Source organism: Petromyzon marinus, chromosome 75, assembly GCF_048934315.1.
Source record: "Petromyzon marinus isolate PM22_M1 ecotype Great Lakes invasive population chromosome 75, UKy_Petmar_22M1.pri1.0, whole genome shotgun sequence".
In the NCBI taxonomy this organism is placed as follows: Eukaryota; Metazoa; Chordata; class Hyperoartia; order Petromyzontiformes; family Petromyzontidae; genus Petromyzon; species Petromyzon marinus.
In genome coordinates this window covers 5,402,018-5,424,367 of record NC_133741.1, presented here as the reverse complement: position 1 = coordinate 5,424,367, position 22,350 = coordinate 5,402,018, and the positions used below count along the sequence as shown (strand labels likewise).

Sequence of the window (22,350 nt, the reverse complement as noted above, 5' to 3'; positions counted from 1 at the left end):
ACACGGTGAGAGACACGGTGAGAGACAGAGAGACACAGAGAGACAGAGAGAGACACGGTGAGACAGAGAGGGATCCACCACTCGCAGCTTGGAGCACCAGTCCAGGAGCGTGCCGGGCGTGCCGATGACGATGTGGTCCTCACATCTCACGCCACGCTCCACTGGGACACGGAGAGAGACACAGAGACACGGAGAGAGACACAGAGACACGGTGAGTGAGAGAGAGACACGGTGAGTGAGACAGAGACACGGTGAGAGACACAGAGACACGGTGAGAGAGAGAGAGACACAGAGAGACAGAGAGGGATCCACCACTCGCAGCTTGGAGCACCAGTCCAGGAGCGTGCCGGGCGTGCCGATGACGATGTGGTCCTCACATCTCACGCCACGCTCCACTGGGACACGGTGAGAGAGAGACACGGAGAGAGACACAGAGACACGGTGAGAGAGAGAGAGACACAGAGAGACAGAGAGGGATCCACCACTCGCAGCTTGGAGCACCAGTCCAGCAGGGTGCCGGGCGTGCCGATGACGATGTGGTCCTCACATCTCACACCACGCTCCACTGGGACACGGAGAGAGACAGAGACACAGACAGAGACAGAGACACGGTGAGACAGAGAGAGACACAGAGAGACAGAGAGGGATCCACCACTCGCAGCTTGGAGCACCAGTCCAGCAGGGTGCCGGGCGTGCCGATGACGATGTGGTCCTCACATCTCACGCCACGCTCCACTGGGACACGGAGAGAGAGAGACACGGTGAGAGAGAGAGAGAGACACAGAGAGACAGAGAGAGACACGGTGAGAGAGAGACACGGTGAGACAGAGAGAGACACGGTGAGAGACAGAGAGACACAGAGAGACAGAGAGAGACACGGTGAGAGAGAGACACGGTGAGAGACAGAGAGAGACACGGTGAGACAGAGACACGGTGAGACAGAGAGAGACACGGTGAGAGACAGAGAGAGACAGAGAGAGAGAGAGAGACACGGTGAGTGAGACAGAGACACGGTGAGAGAGAGAGAGAGACACAGAGACACTGTGAGTGAGAGAGAGACACGGTGAGAGAGAGAGAGACACAGAGACACGGTGAGTGAGAGAGAGACACGGTGAGAGAGAGAGAGAGACAGAGAGAGACACGGTGAGAGAGCGACACGGTGAGAGAGAGACACGGTGAGAGAGACAGAGACACGGTGAGAGAGAGAGAGACACGGTGAGAGAGAGAGAGACACGGTGAGAGGGAGAGAGACACGGTGAGAGAGAGAGACACAGAGAGACAGAGAGAGACACGGTGAGAGAGAGAGAGAGACACGGTGAGAGAGAGAGAGAGAGAGACACGGTGAGAGAGAGAGAGAGACACGGAGAGAGAGAGACACGGTGAGACACACGGTGAGAGAGAGACACGGTGAGAGAGACACGGTGAGAGAGAGACACGGTGAGAGAGAGACACGGTGAGACACACGGTGAGAGAGAGACACGGTGAGAGAGACACGGTGAGAGAGAGACACGGTGAGAGAGAGACACCGTGAGAGAGAGACACGGTGAGGGAGAGACACGGTGAGACACACGGTGAGAGAGAGAGACAGAGAGAGAGACACGGTGAGAGAGAGACACGGTGAGAGAGAGACACGGTGAGACACACGGTGAGAGAGAGACACGGTGAGAGAGACACGGTGAGAGAGAGACACGGTGAGAGAGAGACACCGTGAGAGAGAGACACGGTGAGGGAGAGACACGGTGAGACACACGGTGAGAGAGAGACACGGTGAGAGAGAGACACGGTGAGACACACGGTGAGAGAGAGACACGGTGAGAGAGAGACACGGTGAGAGAGAGACACGGTGAGAGAGAGACACGGTGAGAGAGAGACACGGTGAGAGAGAGACACGGTGAGAGAGAGACACGGTGAGAGAGAGACACGGTGAGAGAGACACGGTGAGAGAGAGACACGGTGAGACACACGGTGAGAGAGAGACACCGTGAGAGAGACACGGTGAGAGAGAGACACGGTGAGACACACGGTGAGAGAGAGACACGGTGAGAGAGACACGGTGAGAGAGAGACACGGTGAGAGAGAGACACGGTGAGAGAGAGACACGGTGAGACACACGGTGAGAGAGAGACACCGTGAGAGAGACACGGAGGGAGAGAGACACGGTGAGAGAGACACGGAGAGAGAGATATGAGTGTCTGAGTGAGTGAGTGTATGAGTGAGTGTCTGAGTGAGAGTCTGAGTGAGTGTCTGAGTGAGTGAGTGTATGAGTGAGTATGAGTGAGTGAGTGTCTAAGTGAGTGTCTGAGTGAGTGTCTGAGTGAGTGTCTGAGTGAGTGAGTGAGTGTCTGAGTGTCTGACTGAGTGAGTATCTGAGAGAGTGTCTGAGTGAGTGTCTGAGTGTCTAAGTAAGTGTCTGAGTGTCTCACCTCTGTTCCCACGCACGGCGTATGCCAGACGGATCTCCGGACAGAATTGCCCCATTTGGGTGATGACGGAGCCGGTTTGCAGTGCCAACTCGTACGTCGGGGACACACACAGACACTGAGACACACACACACACACATGGTTATACATACACACACACACAAACACTGAGACACACACACAGACACTGAGACACACACAGACACACACACAGACACACACATGGTTATACACACAGACACTGAGACACACACACACAGACACTGAGACACACACACAGACACACACATGGTTATACACACACACACACACAGACACTGAGACACACACACAGACACACACAGACACTGAGACACACACACAGACACACACAGACACTGAGACACACACAGACACACACACAGACACACACATGGTTATACACACACACACACAGACACTGAGACACACACACACAGACACACACACACACACACACAGACACACACAGACACTGAGACACACACACACAGACACACACACAGACACACACATGGTTATACACACACACACACAGACACTGAGACACACACACACAGACACACAGACACACACACACAGACACACACACACAGACACGGACACACACACAAACGCACACACACACACACATGGTTATACACACACACACAGACACTGAGACACACACACACAGACACACAGACACAAAAACAAAGATCCCCCATATAGCCTTAACAGACTGTAGGGGCAAGTGCTGTTAGCGAGCACCTATGAAGGCCGGAACGGTACACGAGGGGGTGGGTGGCCAGCACCACGCCCGACCGCCTTTGTCTCCCTAGTGGCAATGTTTACACACCGCACCAGGTACTCATTTGAGGCTGAGTCGACCTAGGGGAGGCTTGGGACCGGTTCAGATAATCGTCACTGGTGTTGGCCGTGAGCGGGAATCGAACCCGGGTCGCCAGGTTCATAGCGCAGCGCGCTAACCGCTACACTATCGCTCCCCACAAGAGGGGAGCGATAGTGTAGACACACAGACACACACACACACATACAGACACACAGACACACACACATGGTTATACACACACACGGTTAAACACACACACTGAGACACACACACACAGACACACACACATGGTTATACACACACACAGACACTGACACACACACACAAACACAGACACACACATGGTTATACACACACACAGACACTGACACACACACACACAGACACACCCACACAGACACACACACACACAGATACACACAGTGACACACACAGTGACACACACACAGTGACACACACAGTGACACACCCACAGTGACACACACACAGTGACACACACAGTCACACACACACAGACACACACACAGACACACACACAGTCACACACACAGACACACACACACACAGTGACACACACACAGTGACACACACACAGTCACACACACAGACACACACACACAGTGACACACACACACAGTGACACACACACAGTCACACACACAGACACACACACAGACACACACACAGTGACACACACAGTGACACACACACAGTGACACACACACAGTGACACACACACACAGTCACACACACAGTGACACACACAGTGACACACACAGTGACACACACACACAGTCACACACACAGTGACACACACACAGAAACACACACACAGTGACACACACACACACAGTGACACACACACAGTGACACACAGTGACACACACAGTGACACACACACAGACAGAGACCTGTGGGTAGTTGAGGTCGGGGTTGATGCGACTCAGCATCGCCAAGACAAAGGCGGCCGTCTTCCCCGTGCCTGACTGAGACTGAGCAATCAGATTCTGGGGTCTGAGAGAGACACGGGGGGGTGGGAGAGAGACACGGGGTGAGACACGGGGGGGGGGGAGAGACACGGGGAGAGAGACACGGGGGGTGGGAGAGAGACACGGGGGAGAGAGACACGGGGGGGGTGAGACACGGGGGGAGAGAGACACGGGGGAGAGAGACACGGGGGGGGAGACACGGGGGGTGGGAGAGACACGGGGGGTGAGAGAGACACGGGGGGGTGAGACACGGGGGGAGAGAGAGACACGGGGGGGGAGAGAGACACGGGGGGTGAGAGAGACACGGGGGGGTGAGACACGGGGGAGAGAGAGACACGGGGGGTGGGAGAGACACGGGGGGTGAGAGAGACACGGGGGGTGGGAGAGACACGGGGGGTGAGAGAGACACGGGGGGTGGGAGAGACACGGGGGGAGAGAGAGACACGGGGGGTGAGAGAGACACGGGGGGAGAGAGAGACACGGGGGGAGAGAGAGACACGGGGGGTGGGAGAGACACGGGGGGGTGAGACACGGGGGGAGAGAGAGACACGGGGGGTGAGAGAGACACGGGGGGTGAGAGAGACACGGGGGGTGAGAGAGACACGGGGGGGGAGAGAGACACGGGGGGGGTGAGACACGGGGGGAGAGAGAGACACGAGGGGGTGGAGAGAGACACGGGGTGAGACACGGGGGGAGAGAGAGACACGGGGGGTGAGAGAGACACGGGGGGTGGGAGAGACACGGGGGGTGGGAGAGACACGGGGGGTGAGAGAGACACGGGGGGTGGGAGAGACACGGGGGGTGGGAGAGACACGGGGGGGTGAGACACGGGGGGTGAGAGAGACACGGGGGGGTGAGACACGAGGAGAGAGAGAGACACGGGGGAGAGAGACACGGGGGGAGAGACACGTGGGGGGAGACACGGGGAGAGAGACACGGGGGGTGGGAGAGACACGGGGGGTGAGAGAGACACGGGGGGTGAGAGAGACACGGGGGGAGAGGGAGACACGGGGTGAGACACGAGGGGGTGGAGAGAGACACGGGGAGAGAGACGGGGGGTGAGAGAGACACGGGGGGTGAGAGAGAGACACGGGGTGAGACACGGGGGGAGAGAGAGACACGGGGGAGAGAGACACGGGGTGAGACACGAGGGAGAGAGACACGGGGGGGGGGGAGAGACACGAGGCAGAGAGACACGGGGTGAGACACGGGGGGGAGAGATACGGGGAGAGAGACACGGGGTGAGAGACACGTGGGAGAGACACGGGGGAGAGACACGGGGAGAGAGACACGGGGGGGGAGACACGGGGGGGGAGACACGGGGGGGGAGACACGGGGGAGAGACACGGGGAGAGAGACACGGGGGGAGAGACACGGGGGGAGAGACACGGGGGGGGAGACACGGGGGGGGAGACACGGGGGGAGAGACACGGGGAGAGAGAGACACGGGGGGGGATAGAGACACGGGGGGAGAGATACGGGGAGAGACACGGGGGGAGAGACACGGGGGGGGATAGAGACACGGGGGGAGAGATACGGGGAGAGACACGGGGGGAGACACGGGGGAGAGAGAGACACGGGGGGAGAGAGACACGGGGGAGAGAGACACGGGGGAGAGAGACACGGGGGAGAGAGACACGGGGGAGAGAGACACGGGGGAGAGAGACACGGGGTGAGATACGGGGGGGAGAGATACGGGGGAGAGAGACACGGGGGGAGAGATACGGGGGAGAGAGACACGGGGGAGAGAGACACGGGGGGAGAGATACGGGGAGAGAGACACGGGGGGGAGAGACACGGGGGAGAGAGACACGGGGGAGAGAGACACGGGGGAGAGAGACACGGGGGAGAGAGACACGGGGTGAGACACGGGGGAGAGAGACACGGGGGAGAGAGACACGGGGGGAGAGATACGGGGAGAGAGACACGGGGGAGAGAGACACGGGGGAGAGAGACACGGGGGAGAGAGACACGGGGTGAGACACGGGGGGGAGAGATACGGGGGAGAGAGACACGGGGGGAGAGATACGGGGGGAGACACGGGGGAGAGAGACACGGGGGGAGAGACACGGGGGGGAGAGACACGGGGGAGAGAGACACGGGGGAGAGAGACACGGGGGGTGAGACACGGGGGGAGAGACACGGGGGGAGAGACACGAGGGGGGAGAGAGACACGGGGGGGGAGAGACACGGGGGGGGAGAGACACGGGGGGGGGAGAGAGACACGGGGGGGGGGGGAGAGAGACACGGGGAGAGACACGGGGGGAGAGAGACACGGGGAGAGAGACACGGGGAGAGACACGGGGGGAGAGAGACACGGGGAGAGAGACACGGGGAGAGAGACAAGAGGGGGAGAGAGACACGGGGGGAGAGACACGGGGGGAGAGACACGGGGTGAGAGACACGGGGAGAGAGACACGGGGGGAGAGAGACACGGGGGGAGAGACACGGGGGGAGAGACACGGGGGGAGAGACACGGGGAGAGAGACACGGGGGGGGGAGAGACACGGGGGGAGAGACACGGGGGGAGAGACACGGGGGGGGGAGAGACACGGGGGGAGAGAGACACGGGGAGAGAGACAAGAGGGGGAGAGAGACAAGAGGGGGAGAGAGACACGGGGGGAGAGACACGGGGGGAGAGACACGGGGGGAGAGACACGGGGGGAGAGACACGGGGAGAGAGACACGGGGGGAGAGAGACACGGGGGAGAGACACGGGGGGAGAGACACGGGGTGAGAGACACGGGGGGAGAGACACGGGGTGAGAGACACGGGGTGAGAGACACGGGGGGAGAGAGACACGGGGGAGAGAGACACGGGGAGAGAGACACAGGGGGGAGAGACACGGGGAGAGAGACACGGGGGGGGGAGAGACACGGGGGGAGAGAGACACGGGGGGAGAGACACGGGGGGGGGAGAGACACGGGGGGGAGACAATGCTACAGACACAACCACCACCCCCACCCCCACCCCCACCACCACCCCCACCACCACACCCACAGTAACCCACGGTAACCCACGGTAACACACGGTAACCCACGGTAACCCACGGTAACACACGGTAACACACGGTAACCCACGGTAACCCACGGTAACTCACGGTAACCCACGGTAACCCACGGTAACACACGGTAACCCACGGTAACCCACGGTAACACACGGTAACACACGGTAACCCACGGTAACCCACGGTAACACAAGATAACCCACGGTAACCCACGGTAACCCACGGTAACCCACGGTAACGCACGGTAACCCACAGTAACCCACGGTAACCCACGGTAACCCACGGTAACCCACGGTAACACACGGTAACACACGGTAACCCACGGTAACCCACGGTAACTCACGGTAACCCACGGTAACCCACGGTAACACACGGTAACCCACGGTAACCCACGGTAACACACGGTAACACACGGTAACCCACGGTAACACAAGATAACCCACGGTAACCCACGGTAACGCACGGTAACCCACGGTAACCCACGGTAACCCACGGTAACACACGGTAACCCACGGTAACCCACGGTAACACACGGTAACACACGGTAACCCACGGTAACACACGGTAACCCACAGTAACCCACGGTAACACACGGTAACCCACGGTAACACACGGTAACCCACGGTAACCCACGGTAACACAAGATAACCCACGGTAACCCACGGTAACACACGGTAACCCACGGTAACCCACGGTAGCCCACGGTAACCCACGGTAACCCACGGTAACCCACGGTAACACAAGATAACCCACGGTAACCCACGGTAACCCACGGTAACTCACGGTAACACAAGATAACCCACGGTAACTCACGGTAACCCACGGTAACACAAGATAACCCACGGTAACTCACGGTAACCCACGGTAACCCACGGTAACTCACGGTAACCCACGGTAACCCACGGTAACCCACGGTAACTCACGGTAACCCACGGTAACCCACGGTAACTCACGGTAACCCACGGTAACCCACGGTAACTCACGGTAACACACGGTAACCCACGGTAACCCACGGTAACCCACGGTAACACACGGTAACCCACGGTAACCCACGGTAACCCACAGTAACACACGGTAACCCACGGTAACACACGGTAACCCACGGTAACACACGGTAACCCACGGTAACCCACGGTAACACACGGTAACCCACGGTAACCCACGGTAACTCACGGTAACACACGGTAACCCACGGTAACTCACGGTAACCCACGCTAACACACGGTAACTCAAGATAACCCACGTAACCCACGGTAACCCACGGTAACACACGGTAACCCACGGTAACACACGGTAACACACGGTAACTCACGGTAACACACGGTAACACACGGTAACCCACGGTAACTCACGGTAACCCACGGTAACACACGGTAACTCACGGTAACTCACGGTAACTCACGGTAACCCACGGTAACTCACGGTAACCCACGGTAACCCACGGTAACTCACGGTAACCCACGGTAACCCACGTAACCCACGGTAACTCACGGTAACACACGGTAACCCACGGTAACCCACGGTAACCCACGGTAACTCACGGTAACTCACGGTAACCCACGGTAACTCACGGTAACACACGGTAACTCACGGTAACACACGGTAACCCACGGTAACACAAGATAACCCACGGTAACCCACGGTAACACACGGTAACACACGGTAACCCACGGTAACTCACGGTAACCCACGGTAACTCACGGTAACCCACGGTAACCCACGGTAACTCACGGTAACCCACGGTAACCCACGTAACCCACGGTAACCCACGGTAACTCACGGTAACCCACGGTAACCCACGGTAACCCACGGTAACTCACGGTAACTCACGGTAACCCACGGTAACTCACGGTAACACACGGTAACTCACGGTAACACACGGTAACCCATGGTAACACAAGATAACCCACGGTAACCCACGGTAACACACGGTAACACACGGTAACCCACGGTAACTCACGGTAACCCACGGTAACCCACGTAACCCACGGTAACCCACGGTAACCCACGGTAACACAAGATAACCCACGGTAACTCACGGTAACCCACGGTAACCCACGGTAACACAAGATAACCCACGGTAACCCACGGTAACACACGGTAACCCACGCTAACACAAGATAACCCACGGTAACCCACGGTAACTCACGGTAACCCACGGTAACCCACGGTAACCCACGGTAACGCACGGTAACCCACGGTAACCCACGGTAACTCACGGTAACCCACGGTAACCCACGGTAACACAAGATAACCCACGGTAACCCACGGTAACCCACGGTAACACACGCTAACACACGGTAACACAAGATAACCCACGGTAACCCACGGTAACCCACGGTAACCCACGGTAACCCACGGTAACCCACGGTAACCCACGGTAACTCACGGTAACCCACGGTAACTCACGGGTCTGCGAGCATCATGGGTAGAGCGCTCTCCTGGATCCGGGAGGGCCGATTAAACCCCATCTTGTGTACACCCTGTAGCAGATTACTCTTCCTGTAAACAACAACAACAACCACAACAACAACAACCAGATTACTCCTCCTGTAAACAACAACAACAACACAGTGAGTGTTAAACCCCATCTTGTGTACACCCTGCAGCAGGTTACTCTTCCTGTAAACAACAACAACAACAACCACAACACAGTGAGTGACACAGTGAGTGACACAGTGAGTGACACAGTGAGTGAGTGACACAGTGAGTGACACAGTGAGTGTTAAACCCCATCTTGTGTACACCCTGCAGCAGATTACTCTTCCTGTAAACAACCACAACAACAACAACACAGTGAGTGACACAGTGAGTGACACAGTGAGTGACACAGTGAGTGACACAGTGAGTGTTAAACCCCATCTTGTGTACACCCTGCAGCAGATTACTCTTCCTGTAAACAACAACAACAACAACACAGTGAGTGACACAGTGAGTGACACAGTGAGTGACACAGTGAGTGACACAGTGAGTGACACAGTGAGTGACACAGTGAGTATTAAACCCCATCTTGTGTACACCCTGCAGCAGATTACTCTTCCTGTAAACAACAACAACAACCAGATTACTCTTCCTGTAAACAACAACAACAACCACAACACAGTGAGTGACACAGTGAGTGACACAGTGAGTGAGTGACACAGTGAGTGACACAGTGAGTGACACAGTGAGTGACACAGTGAGTGTTAAACCCCATCTTGTGTACACCCTGCAGCAGATTACTCCTCCTGTAAACAACAACAACAACAACCACAACAACAACCACAACAACAACAACCAGATTACTCTTCCTGTAAACAACAACAACCACAACACAGTGAGTGACACAGCGAGTGACACAGTGAGTGACACAGTGAGTGACACAGTGAGTGACACAGTGAGTGTTAAACCCCATCTTGTGTACACCCTGCAGCAGATTACTCTTCCTGTAAACAACAACAACCACAACCACAACAACAACAACAACCAGATTACTCTTCCTGTAAACAACAACAACAACAACAACACCACAGTGAGTGACACAGTGAGTGACACAGTGAGTGACACAGTGAGTGTTAAACCCCATCTTGTGTACACCCTGTAGCAGGTTACTCTTCCTGTAAATAACAACAACAACAACACAGTGAGTGACACAGTGAGTGAGTGACACAGTGAGTGACACAGTGAGTGTTAAACCCCATCTTGTGTACACCCTGCAGCAGATTACTCCTCCTGTAAACAACAACAACAACAACCACAACAACAACAACCAGATTACTCTTCCTGTAAACAACAACAACAACCACAACAACAACAACAACAACCAGATTACTCTTCCTGTAAACAACAACAACAACAACCACAACAACAACCACAACAACAACCAGATTACTCTTCCTGTAAACAACAACAACAACAACCAGATTACTCTTCCTGTAAACAACAACAACAACCACAACAACAACAACAACAACCAGATTACTCTTCCTGTAAACAACAACAACAACAACCACAACAACAACCACAACAACAACCAGATTACTCTTCCTGTAAACAACAACAACAACAACCAGATTACTCTTCCTGTAAACAACAACAACCACAACAACCACAACAACAACCAGATTACTCTTCCTGTAAACAACAACAACAACACAGTGAGTGACACAGTGAGTGACACTGAGTGACACAGTGAGTGAGTGACACAGTGAGTGACACAGTGAGTGACACAGTGAGTGTTAAACCCCATCTTGTGTACACCCTGTAGCAGATTACTCTTCCTGTAAACAACAACCACAACAACAACAACACTGTGAGTGACACAGTGAGTGACACTGAGTGACACAGTGAGTGAGTGACACAGTGAGTGACACAGTGAGTGACACAGTGAGTGTTAAACCCCATCTTGTGTACACCCTGTAGCAGATTACTCTTCCTGTAAACAACAACAACAACAACAACCAGATTACTCTTCCTGTAAACAACAACAACCAGATTACTCTTCCTGTAAACAACAACAACCACAACAACAACAACGAGTGACACAGTGAGTGACACAGTGAGTGAGTGACACAGTGACACAGTGAGTGAGTGACACAGTGAGTGACACAGTGAGTGACACTGAGTGACACAGTGAGTGACACAGTGAGTGACACAGTGAGTGACACAGTGAGTGACACAGTGAGTGACACAGTGAGTGAGTGACACAGTGAGTGACACAGTGAGTGAGTGACACAGTGAGTGACACAGTGAGTGAGTGACACAGTGAGTGACACAGTGAGTGACACAGTGAGTGAGTGACACAGTGACACAGTGAGTGAGTGACACAGTGAGTGACACAGTGAGTGACACTGAGTGACACAGTGAGTGACACAGTGAGTGACACAGTGAGTGACACAGTGAGTGACACTGAGTGACACAGTGAGTGAGTGACACAGTGAGTGACACAGTGAGTGTTAAACCCCATCTTGTGTACACCCTGCAGCAGATTACTCTTCCTGTAAACAACAACAACAACCACAACAACACAGTGAGTGAGTGACACAGTGAGTGACACAGTGAGTGACACAGTGAGTGACACAGTGAGTGTTAAACCCCATCTTGTGTACACCCTGTAGCAGATTACTCTTCCTGTAAACAACAACAACAACAACAACACAGTGAGTGACACAGTGAGTGACACAGTGAGTGTTAAACCCCATCTTGTGTACACCCTGTAGCAGATTACTCCTCCTGTAAACAACCACAACAACAACAACACTGTGAGTGACACAGTGAGTGACACAGTGAGTGACACAGTGAGTGACACAGTGAGTGTTAAACCCCATCTTGTGTACACCCTGTAGCAGATTACTCTTCCTGTAATCAACAACAACAACAACCAGATTACTCTTCCTGTAAACAACAACCACAACAACAACAGTGAGTGACACAGTGAGTGACACAGTGAGTGAGTGACACAGTGAGTGAGTGAGTGACACAGTGAGTGACACAGTGAGTGAGTGACACAGTGAGTGACACAGTGAGTGACACAGTGAGTGTTAAACCCCATCTTGTGTACACCCTGTAGCAGATTACTCCTCCTGTAAACAACAACAACAACAACACAGTGAGTGACACAGTGAGTGAGTGACACAGTGAGTGACACAGTGAGTGACACAGTGAGTGTTAAACCCCATCTTGTGTACACCCTGTAGCAGATTACTCTTCCTGTAAACAACAACCACAACAACAACAACAACCAGATTACTCTTCCTGTAAACAACAACAACAACAACCACACAGTGAGTGACACAGTGAGTGACACAGTGAGTGAGTGACACAGTGAGTGGTGAGTGAGTGCCACAGCGAGTGGTGAGTGAGTGCCACAGCGAGTGGTGAGTGAGTGCCACAGCGAGTGGTGAGTGAGTGCCACAGCGAGTGGTGAGTGAGTGCCACAGCGAGTGGTGAGTGAGTGCCACAGTGAGTGGTGAGTGAGTGCCACAGCGAGTGGCGAGCGAGTGCCACAGCGAGTGGCGAGTGAGTGGCACAGCGAGTGGCGAGTGAGTGCCACAGTGAGTGAGTGCCACAGCGAGTGGTGAGTGAGTGCCACAGCGAGTGGTGAGTGAGTGCCACAGCGAGCGAGTGGTGAGTGAGTGACACAGCGAGTGAGTGACACAGTGAGTGAGTGACACAGTGAGTGAGTGACAGTGGGTGACACAGTGAGTGGTGAGTGAGTGCCACAGCGAGTGGGTGAGTGAGTGCCACAGCGAGCGAGTGGGTGAGTGAGTGCCACAGCGAGTGGGTGAGTGAGTGCCACAGCGAGTGGTGAGTGAGTGCCACAGCGAGTGGTGAGTGAGTGCCACAGCGAGTGGGTGAGTGAGTGCCACAGCGAGCGAGTGGGTGAGTGAGTGCCACAGCGAGTGGGTGAGTGAGTGCCACAGCGAGTGAGTGCCACAGCGAGTGGTGAGTGAGTGCCACAGCTAGTGGGTGAGTGAGTGCCACAGCGAGTGGCTGAGTGAGTGCCACAGCGAGTGGTGAGTGAGTGCCACAGTGAGTGGTGAGTGAGTGCCACAGCGAGCGGTGAGTGAGTGCCACAGCGAGTGGTGAGTGAGTGCCACAGCGAGTGGCTGAGTGAGTGCCACAGCGAGTGGTGAGTGAGTGCCACAGCGAGTGGTGAGTGAGTGCCACAGCGAGTGAGTGAGTGCCACAGCGAGTGGTGAGTGAGTGCCACAGCGAGTGGTGAGTGAGTGACACAGCGAGTGGGTGAGTGAGTGCCACAGCGAGTGGTGAGTGAGTGCCACAGCGAGTGGGTGAGTGAGTGCCACAGCGATGAGTGAGTGCCACAGCGAGTGGTGAGTGAGTGCCACAGTGAGTGGTGAGTGAGTGCCACAGCGAGCGAGTGGTGAGTGAGTGCCACAGCGAGTGGTGAGTGAGTGCCACAGCGAGCTGGTGAGTGAGTGCCACAGCGAGCGAGTGAGTGCCACAGTGAGTGGTGAGTGAGTGCCACAGCGATGAGTGAGTGCCACAGTGAGTGGTGAGTGAGTGACACAGTGAGTGGTGAGTGAGTGCCACAGTGAGTGGTGAGTGAGTGCCACAGCGAGTGGGTGAGTGAGTGCCACAGCGATGAGTGAGTGCCGCAGCGAGTGGTGAGTGAGTGCCACAGTGAGTGGTGAGTGAGTGCCACAGCGAGCGAGTGGTGAGTGAGTGCCACAGTGAGTGGTGAGTGAGTGCCACAGCAAGCGAGTGGTGAGTGAGTGCCACAGCGAGTGGTGAGTGAGTGCCACAGCGAGTGGTGAGTGAGTGCCACAGTGAGTGGTGAGTGAGTGCCACAGCGAGTGGGTGAGTGAGTGCCACAGCGAGCGAGTGGTGAGTGAGTGCCACAGCGAGCGAGTGGTGAGTGAGTGCCACAGCGAGTGGTGAGTGAGTGCCACAGTGAGTGAGTGCCACAGCGAGTGGTGAGTGAGTGCCACAGCGAGTGGTGAGTGAGTGCCACAGCGAGCGAGTGGTGAGTGAGTGCCACAGCGATGAGTGAGTGCCACAGTGAGTGGGTGAGTGACACAGCGAGTGAGTGCCACAGCGAGTGGGTGAGTGACACAGTGAGTGAGTGCCACAGCGAGTGGTGAGTGAGTGCCACAGCGAGTGGTGAGTGAGTGCCACAGCGAGTGGGTGAGTGAGTGCCACAGCTAGTGGGTGAGTGAGTGCCACAGCGAGTGGTGAGTGAGTGCCACAGCGAGCGAGTGAGTGCCACAGCGAGTGCCTCACAGGTAGAGCTCCTGGAAGGACTTGACGGAGTAGAGGGGAGAGTTGGGGTCTCTCTGCTTCACCTCAACGTCCTGCTCAGTGACCAGCAAGTTCGTCCGGATCATTTTGTTCAGGAGGGACACCTCGGCGCTGTCCGCTGCTCGCAGAGAGACACGCGCAGAGAGACACAGAGACACGCAGAGAGACACACGCAGAGAGACACACACGCAGACACACACATGGAGACAGAGACACACACACAGAGAGACACACGCAGAGAGACGCACGCAGAGAGACGCACGCAGAGAGACACACATGGAGACAGAGACACACATGGGGACAGACACACAGAGACACAGAGACACACACAGAGAGACACACATGGAGACACACATGGAGAGACACACACAGAGACACACACATGGAGACAGGGACACACACACAGAGACACACAGAGAGACACATGCAGAGACACACACACAGAGACACACACACAGAGACACACACAGAGAGACACACACACAGAGACACACACACAGAGACACACACACACACAGAGACACACACACAGAGACACACACAGAGAGACACACACACAGAGACACACACAGAGAGACACACACAGAGAGACACACAGAGAGACACATGGAGACAGGGACACACACACAGAGACACACGCAGAGACACACACACGCAGAGACACACACACACAGAGACACACACAGAGAGACACAGAGACACATGGAGACACACACAGAGACACACACACGCAGAGAGACAGAGACACAGAGACAGAGACACACAGAGACACACAGAGACACGGAGACACGGAGATAGACACACATAGACACACACAGACACAGAGAGACACACAGAGACACAGACAGAGACACACAGAGACACACACAGACACAGAGAGACACACAGAGACACACACAGAGACACAGACAGAGACACACAGAGACACACACAGAGACACACAGAGAGACACATGGAGACACAGACACACACAGAGACACACAAAGAGACACAGACACACACGCACAGAGACACACAGAGACACACACAGAGACACACAGAGAGACACACAGAGAGACACACACAGAGACAAAGATCCCCCATATAGCCTTAACAGACTGTAGGGGCAAGTGCTGTTAGTGAGCACCTATGAAGGCCGGAACGGTACACGAGGGGGTGGGTGGCCAGCACCACGCCCGACCGCCTTTGTCTCCCCAGTGGCGATATTTACACACCGCACCAGGTACTCATTTTGAGGCTGAGTCGACCTAGGGGAGGCCCGGGACCGGTTCAGATAATCGTCACTGGCGGTGTTGGCCGTGAGCGGGAATCGAACCCGGGTCGCCAGGTTCATAGCGCAGCGTAGCGCTAACCACTACACTATCGCTCCCCACACAGAGACACACACACAGAGACACAGACACACAGAGAGACACAGACACACACAGAGACACACACACAGAGACACACACAGAGACACAGACACACACAGCGACACAGACACACACAGAGACACAGACACACACAGAGAGACAGAAACACACAGATAGACACACACAGACACACAACCATCACCACCAACATCACCACCACCACCATCACCACCACCATCACCACCACCTCCCTACCCACCTTTGTCTTCATCATCTTCAGTGGTTGACTGTGGCTTGACTTCTACAGATTAACAAACACACAAAGAGTTACACAATACAGTGTTACACAATACAGTGTTACACAATACAGTGTTACACAATACAGTGTTACACAATACAGTGTTACACAATACAGTGTTACACGAGACCCAGTGACACGGCCATCGTGATAGAGACACCCAGACCCAGGGCTCGAACCCAGACTCTCAGTGTCTCTGACACGGCCATCGTGACAGAGAGAGACACCCAGACCCAGGGCTCGAACCCAGACTCTCAGTGTCTCTGACACGGACATCGTGATAGAGACACCCAGACCCAGGGATTGAACCCAGACTCTCAGTGTCTCTGACACGGCCATCGTGATAGAGACACCCAGACCCAGGGATTGAACCCAGACTCTCAGTGTCTCTGACACGGACATCGTGAGAGAGAGAGACACTCAGACCCAGGGCTCGAACCCAGACTCTCAGTGTCTCTGACACGGCCATCGTGATAGAGACACCCAGAGCCAGGGATTGAACCCAGACTCTCAGTGTCTCTGACACGGCCATCGTGATAGAGACACCCAGACCCAGGGATTGAACCCAGACTCTCAGTGTCTCTGACACGGCCATCGTGATAGAGACACCCAGACCCAGGGCTCGAACCCAGACTCTCAGTGTCTCTGACACGGCCATCGTGATAGAGACACCCAGACCCAGGGATTGAACCCAGACTCTCAGTGTCTCTGACACGGCCATCGTGACAGAGACACCCAGACCCAGGGATTGAACCCAGACTCTCAGTGTCTCTGACACGGCCATCGTGATAGAGACACCCAGACCCAGGGATTGAACCCAGACTCTCAGGGTCTCTGACACGGCCATCGTGATAGAGACACCCAGACCCAGGGATTGAACCCAGACTCTCAGTGTCTCTGACACGGCCATCGTGATAGAGACACCCAGACCCAGGGCTCGAACCCAGACTCTCAGTGTCTCTGACACGGCCATCGTGATAGAGACACCCAGACCCAGGGATTGAACCCAGACTCTCAGTGTCTCTGACACGGCCATCGTGATAGAGACACCCAGACCCAGGGCTCGAACCCAGACTCTCAGTGTCTCTGACACGGCCATCGTGATAGAGACACCCAGACCCAGGGATTGAACCCAGACTCTCAGTGTCTCTGACACGGTCATCGTGACAGAGACACCCAGACCCAGGGCTCGAACCCAGACTCTCAGTGTCTCTGACACGGCCATCGTGATAGAGACACCCAGACCCAGGGATTGAACCCAGACTCTCAGTGTCTCTGACACAGCCATCGTGATAGAGACACCCAGACCCAGGGATTGAACCCAGACTCTCAGTGTCTCTGACACGGACATCGTGATAGAGACACCCAGACCCAGGGCTCGAACCCAGACTCTCAGTGTCTCTGACACGGCCATCGTGATAGAGACACCCAGACCCAGGGCTTGAACCCAGACTCTCAGTGTCTCTGACACGGCCATCGTGATAGAGAGAGACACCCAGACCCAGGGATTGAACCCAGACTCTCAGTGTCTCTGACACGGCCATCGTGATAGAGACACCCAGACCCAGGGATTGAACCCAGACTCTCAGTGTCTCTGACACGGCCATCGTGATAGAGACACCCAGACCCAGGGATTGAACCCAGACACTCAGTGTCACTGACACGGACATCGTGATAGAGACACCCAGACCCAGGGATTGAACCCAGACTCTCAGTGTCTCTGACACGGCCATCGTGATAGAGACACCCAGACCCAGGGATTGAACCCAGACTCTCAGTGTCTTTGACACGGCCATCGTGATAGAGACACCCAGACCCAGGGCTCGAACCCAGACTCTCAGTGTCTCTGACACGGCCATCGTGATAGAGAGAGACACCCAGACCCAGGGATTGAACCCAGACTCTCAGTGTCTCTGACACGGCCATCGTGATAGAGAGAGACACCCAGACCCAGGGATTGAACCCAGACTCTCAGTGTCTCTGACACGGCCATCGTGATAGACACCCAGACCCAGGGATTGAACCCAGACTCTCAGTGTCTCTTGACACGGCCATCGTGATAGAGAGACACCCAGACCCAGGGCTCGAACCCAGACTCTCAGTGTCTCTGACACGGACATCGTGATAGAGACACCCAGACCCAGTGCTTGAACCCAGACTCTCAGTGTCTCTGACACGGCTATCGTGATAGAGACACCCAGACCCAGGGATTGAACCCAGACTCCCAGGGTCTCTGACACGGCCATCGTGATAGAGAGAGACACCCAGACCCAGTGCTTGAACCCAGACTCTCAGTGTCTCTGACACGGCCATCGTGATAGAGACACCCAGACCCAGGGATTGAACCCAGACTCTCAGTGTCTCTGACACGGCCATCGTGATAGAGACACCCAGACCCAGGGATTGAACCCAGACTCTCAGTGTCTCTGACACGGACATCGTGATAGAGACACCCAGACCCAGGGATTGAACCCAGACTCTCAGTGTCTCTGGCACGGCCATCGTGAACCCAGATATAATAAATGATGACAACAGCAGTGACGTCACCACGGTCCCTGTGCCAGGCTAGGTGCGCTTTGAGGCCACGGGAAGTGCACCGAGCCTGGCACAGACGGCCACACGCACAGGCCCAACACAAACACACACACACACAGCCACACACAAACACTCTTACACACACACACAGCCACACACAAACACTCTTACACACACACACAGCCACACACAAACACTCTTACACACACACACACAGCCACACACAAACACTCTTACACACACACACACACAGCCACACACAAACACTCTTACACACACACACACAGCCACACACAAACACTCTTACACACACACACACACAGCCACACACAAACACTCTTACACACACACACACACAGCCACACACAAACACTCTTACACACACACACACAGCCACACACAAAACACTCTTACACACACACACACAGCCACACACAAACACTCTTACACACACACAGCCACACACAAACACTCTTACACACACACACAGCCACACACAAACACTCTTACACACACACACAGCCACACACAAACACTCTTACACACACACACACACAGCCACACACAAAACACTCTTACACACACACACAGCCACACACAAACACTCTTACACACACACACAGCCACACACAAAACACTCTTACACACACACAACCACACACAAACACTCTTACACACACACACACACAGCCACACACAAACACTCTTACACACACACACACAGCCACACACAAACACTCTTACACACACACACACACAGCCACACACAAACACTCTTACACACACACACACAGCCACACACAAACACTCTTACACACACACACAGCCACACACAAAACACTCTTACACACACACACACACAGCCACACACAAACACTCTTACACACACACACACAGCCACACACAAACACTCTTACACACACACACACAGCCACACACAAACACTCTTACACACACACACACAGCCACACACAAACACTCTTACACACACACACACAGCCACACACAAACACTCTTACACACACACAGCCACACACAAAACACTCTTACACACACACACAGCCACACACAAACACTCTTACACACACACAGCCACACACAAAACACTCTTACACACACACACAGCCACACACAAACACTCTTACACACACACACACAGCCACACACAAACACTCTTACACACACAGCCACACACAAACACTCTTACACACACACACACAGCCACACACAAAACACTCTTACACACACACACACACAGCCACACACAAACACTCTTACACACACACACACACACAGCCCACAGCCACAGCCACACACAAACACTCTTACACACACACACACACACAGCCACACACAAAACACTCTTACACACACACACACAGCCACACACAAACACTCTTACACACACACACACAGCCACACACAAAACACTCTTACACACACACACACAGCCACACACAAACACTCTTACACACACACACACAGCCACACACAAACACTCTTACACACACAACACACAGCCACACACAAACACTCTTACACACACACACACAGCCACACACAAACACTCTTACACACACACACACAGCCACACACAAACACTCTTACACACACACACACAGCCACACACAAACACTCTTACACACACACACACACAGCCACACACAAACACTCTTACACACACACACACAGCCACACACAAACACTCTTACACACACACACACAGCCACACACAAAACACTCTTACACACACACACACAGCCACACACAAACACTCTTACACACACACACACAGCCACACACAAACACTCTTACACACACACACACAGCCACACACAAACACTCTTACACACACACACACACAGCCACACACAAAACACTCTTACACACACACACACACAGCCACACACAAACACTCTTACACACACACACACACAGCCACACACAAAACACTCTTACACACACACACACACAGCCACACACAAACACTCTTACACACACACACACAGCCACACACACACCAAAACACTCTTACACACACACACACAAGCCACACACAAAACACTCTTACACACACACACACAGCCACACACAAAACACTCTTACACACACACACACAACAGCCACACACAAACACTCTTACACACACACACACAGCCACACACAAACACTCTTACACACACACACACAGCCACACACAAACACTCTTACACACACACACACAGCCACACACAAACACTCTTACACACACACACAACAGCCACACACAAAACACTCTTACACACACACACACAGCCACACACAAAACACTCTTACACACACACACACACAGCCACACACAAACACTCTTACACACACACACACACAGCCACACACAAACACTCTTACACACACACACACCAGCACACACAAACACTCTTACACACACACACACACACACACACTCCACAGCCACACACAAACACTCTTACACACACACACACACAGCCACACACAAACACTCTTACACACACACACACAGCCACACACAAACACTCTTACACACACACACACACACAGCCACACACAAAACACTCTTACACACACACACAGCCACACACAAACACTCTTACACACACACACACAGCCACACACAAACACTCTTACACACACACAAGCCACACACAAACACTCTTACACACACACACACAGCCACACACAACACTCTTACACACACACACACACAGCCACACACAAACACTCTTACACACACACAGCCACACACAAACACTCTTACACACACACACACACACAGCCACACACAAACACTCTTACACACACACAGCCACACACAAAACACTCTTACACACACACACACCAGCCACACACAAACACACACAAAACACTCTTACACACACAAGACACACAAACACTCTTACACACACACACACAGCCACACACAAACACTCTTACACACACAGCCACACACAAACACTCTTACACACACACACACAGCCACACACAAACACTCTTACACACACACACACAGCCACACACAAAACACTCTTACACACACACAGACTCGCACACACACAAAACACTCTTACACACACACACAGCCACACACAAACACTCTTACACACACACACACACAGCCACACACAAACACTCTTACACAC

General features: G+C 54.3%; 1 protein-coding gene across 6 annotated transcripts in view; it reads right to left on the bottom strand.

Moving 5' to 3' along the window:
• LOC116938054 (ATP-dependent RNA helicase DDX19A-like) overlaps positions 1-22,350 on the bottom strand; it is a 50,955-nt gene that overhangs the window by 19,162 nt on the left and 9,443 nt on the right. For all 6 annotated transcript variants that reach the window (XM_076056335.1, XM_076056337.1, XM_076056338.1 and 3 more), the window contains exons 4-8: positions 16,619-16,660; positions 14,990-15,125; positions 9,677-9,769; positions 4,183-4,285; positions 2,424-2,538 (exon numbers count right to left, since the gene is read on the bottom strand). In XM_076056335.1, coding sequence (XP_075912450.1) covers positions 2,424-2,538; positions 4,183-4,285; positions 9,677-9,769; positions 14,990-15,125; positions 16,619-16,660 — 489 coding nt within the window. The remainder of the gene's footprint in view (positions 1-2,423; positions 2,539-4,182; positions 4,286-9,676; positions 9,770-14,989; positions 15,126-16,618; positions 16,661-22,350) is intronic.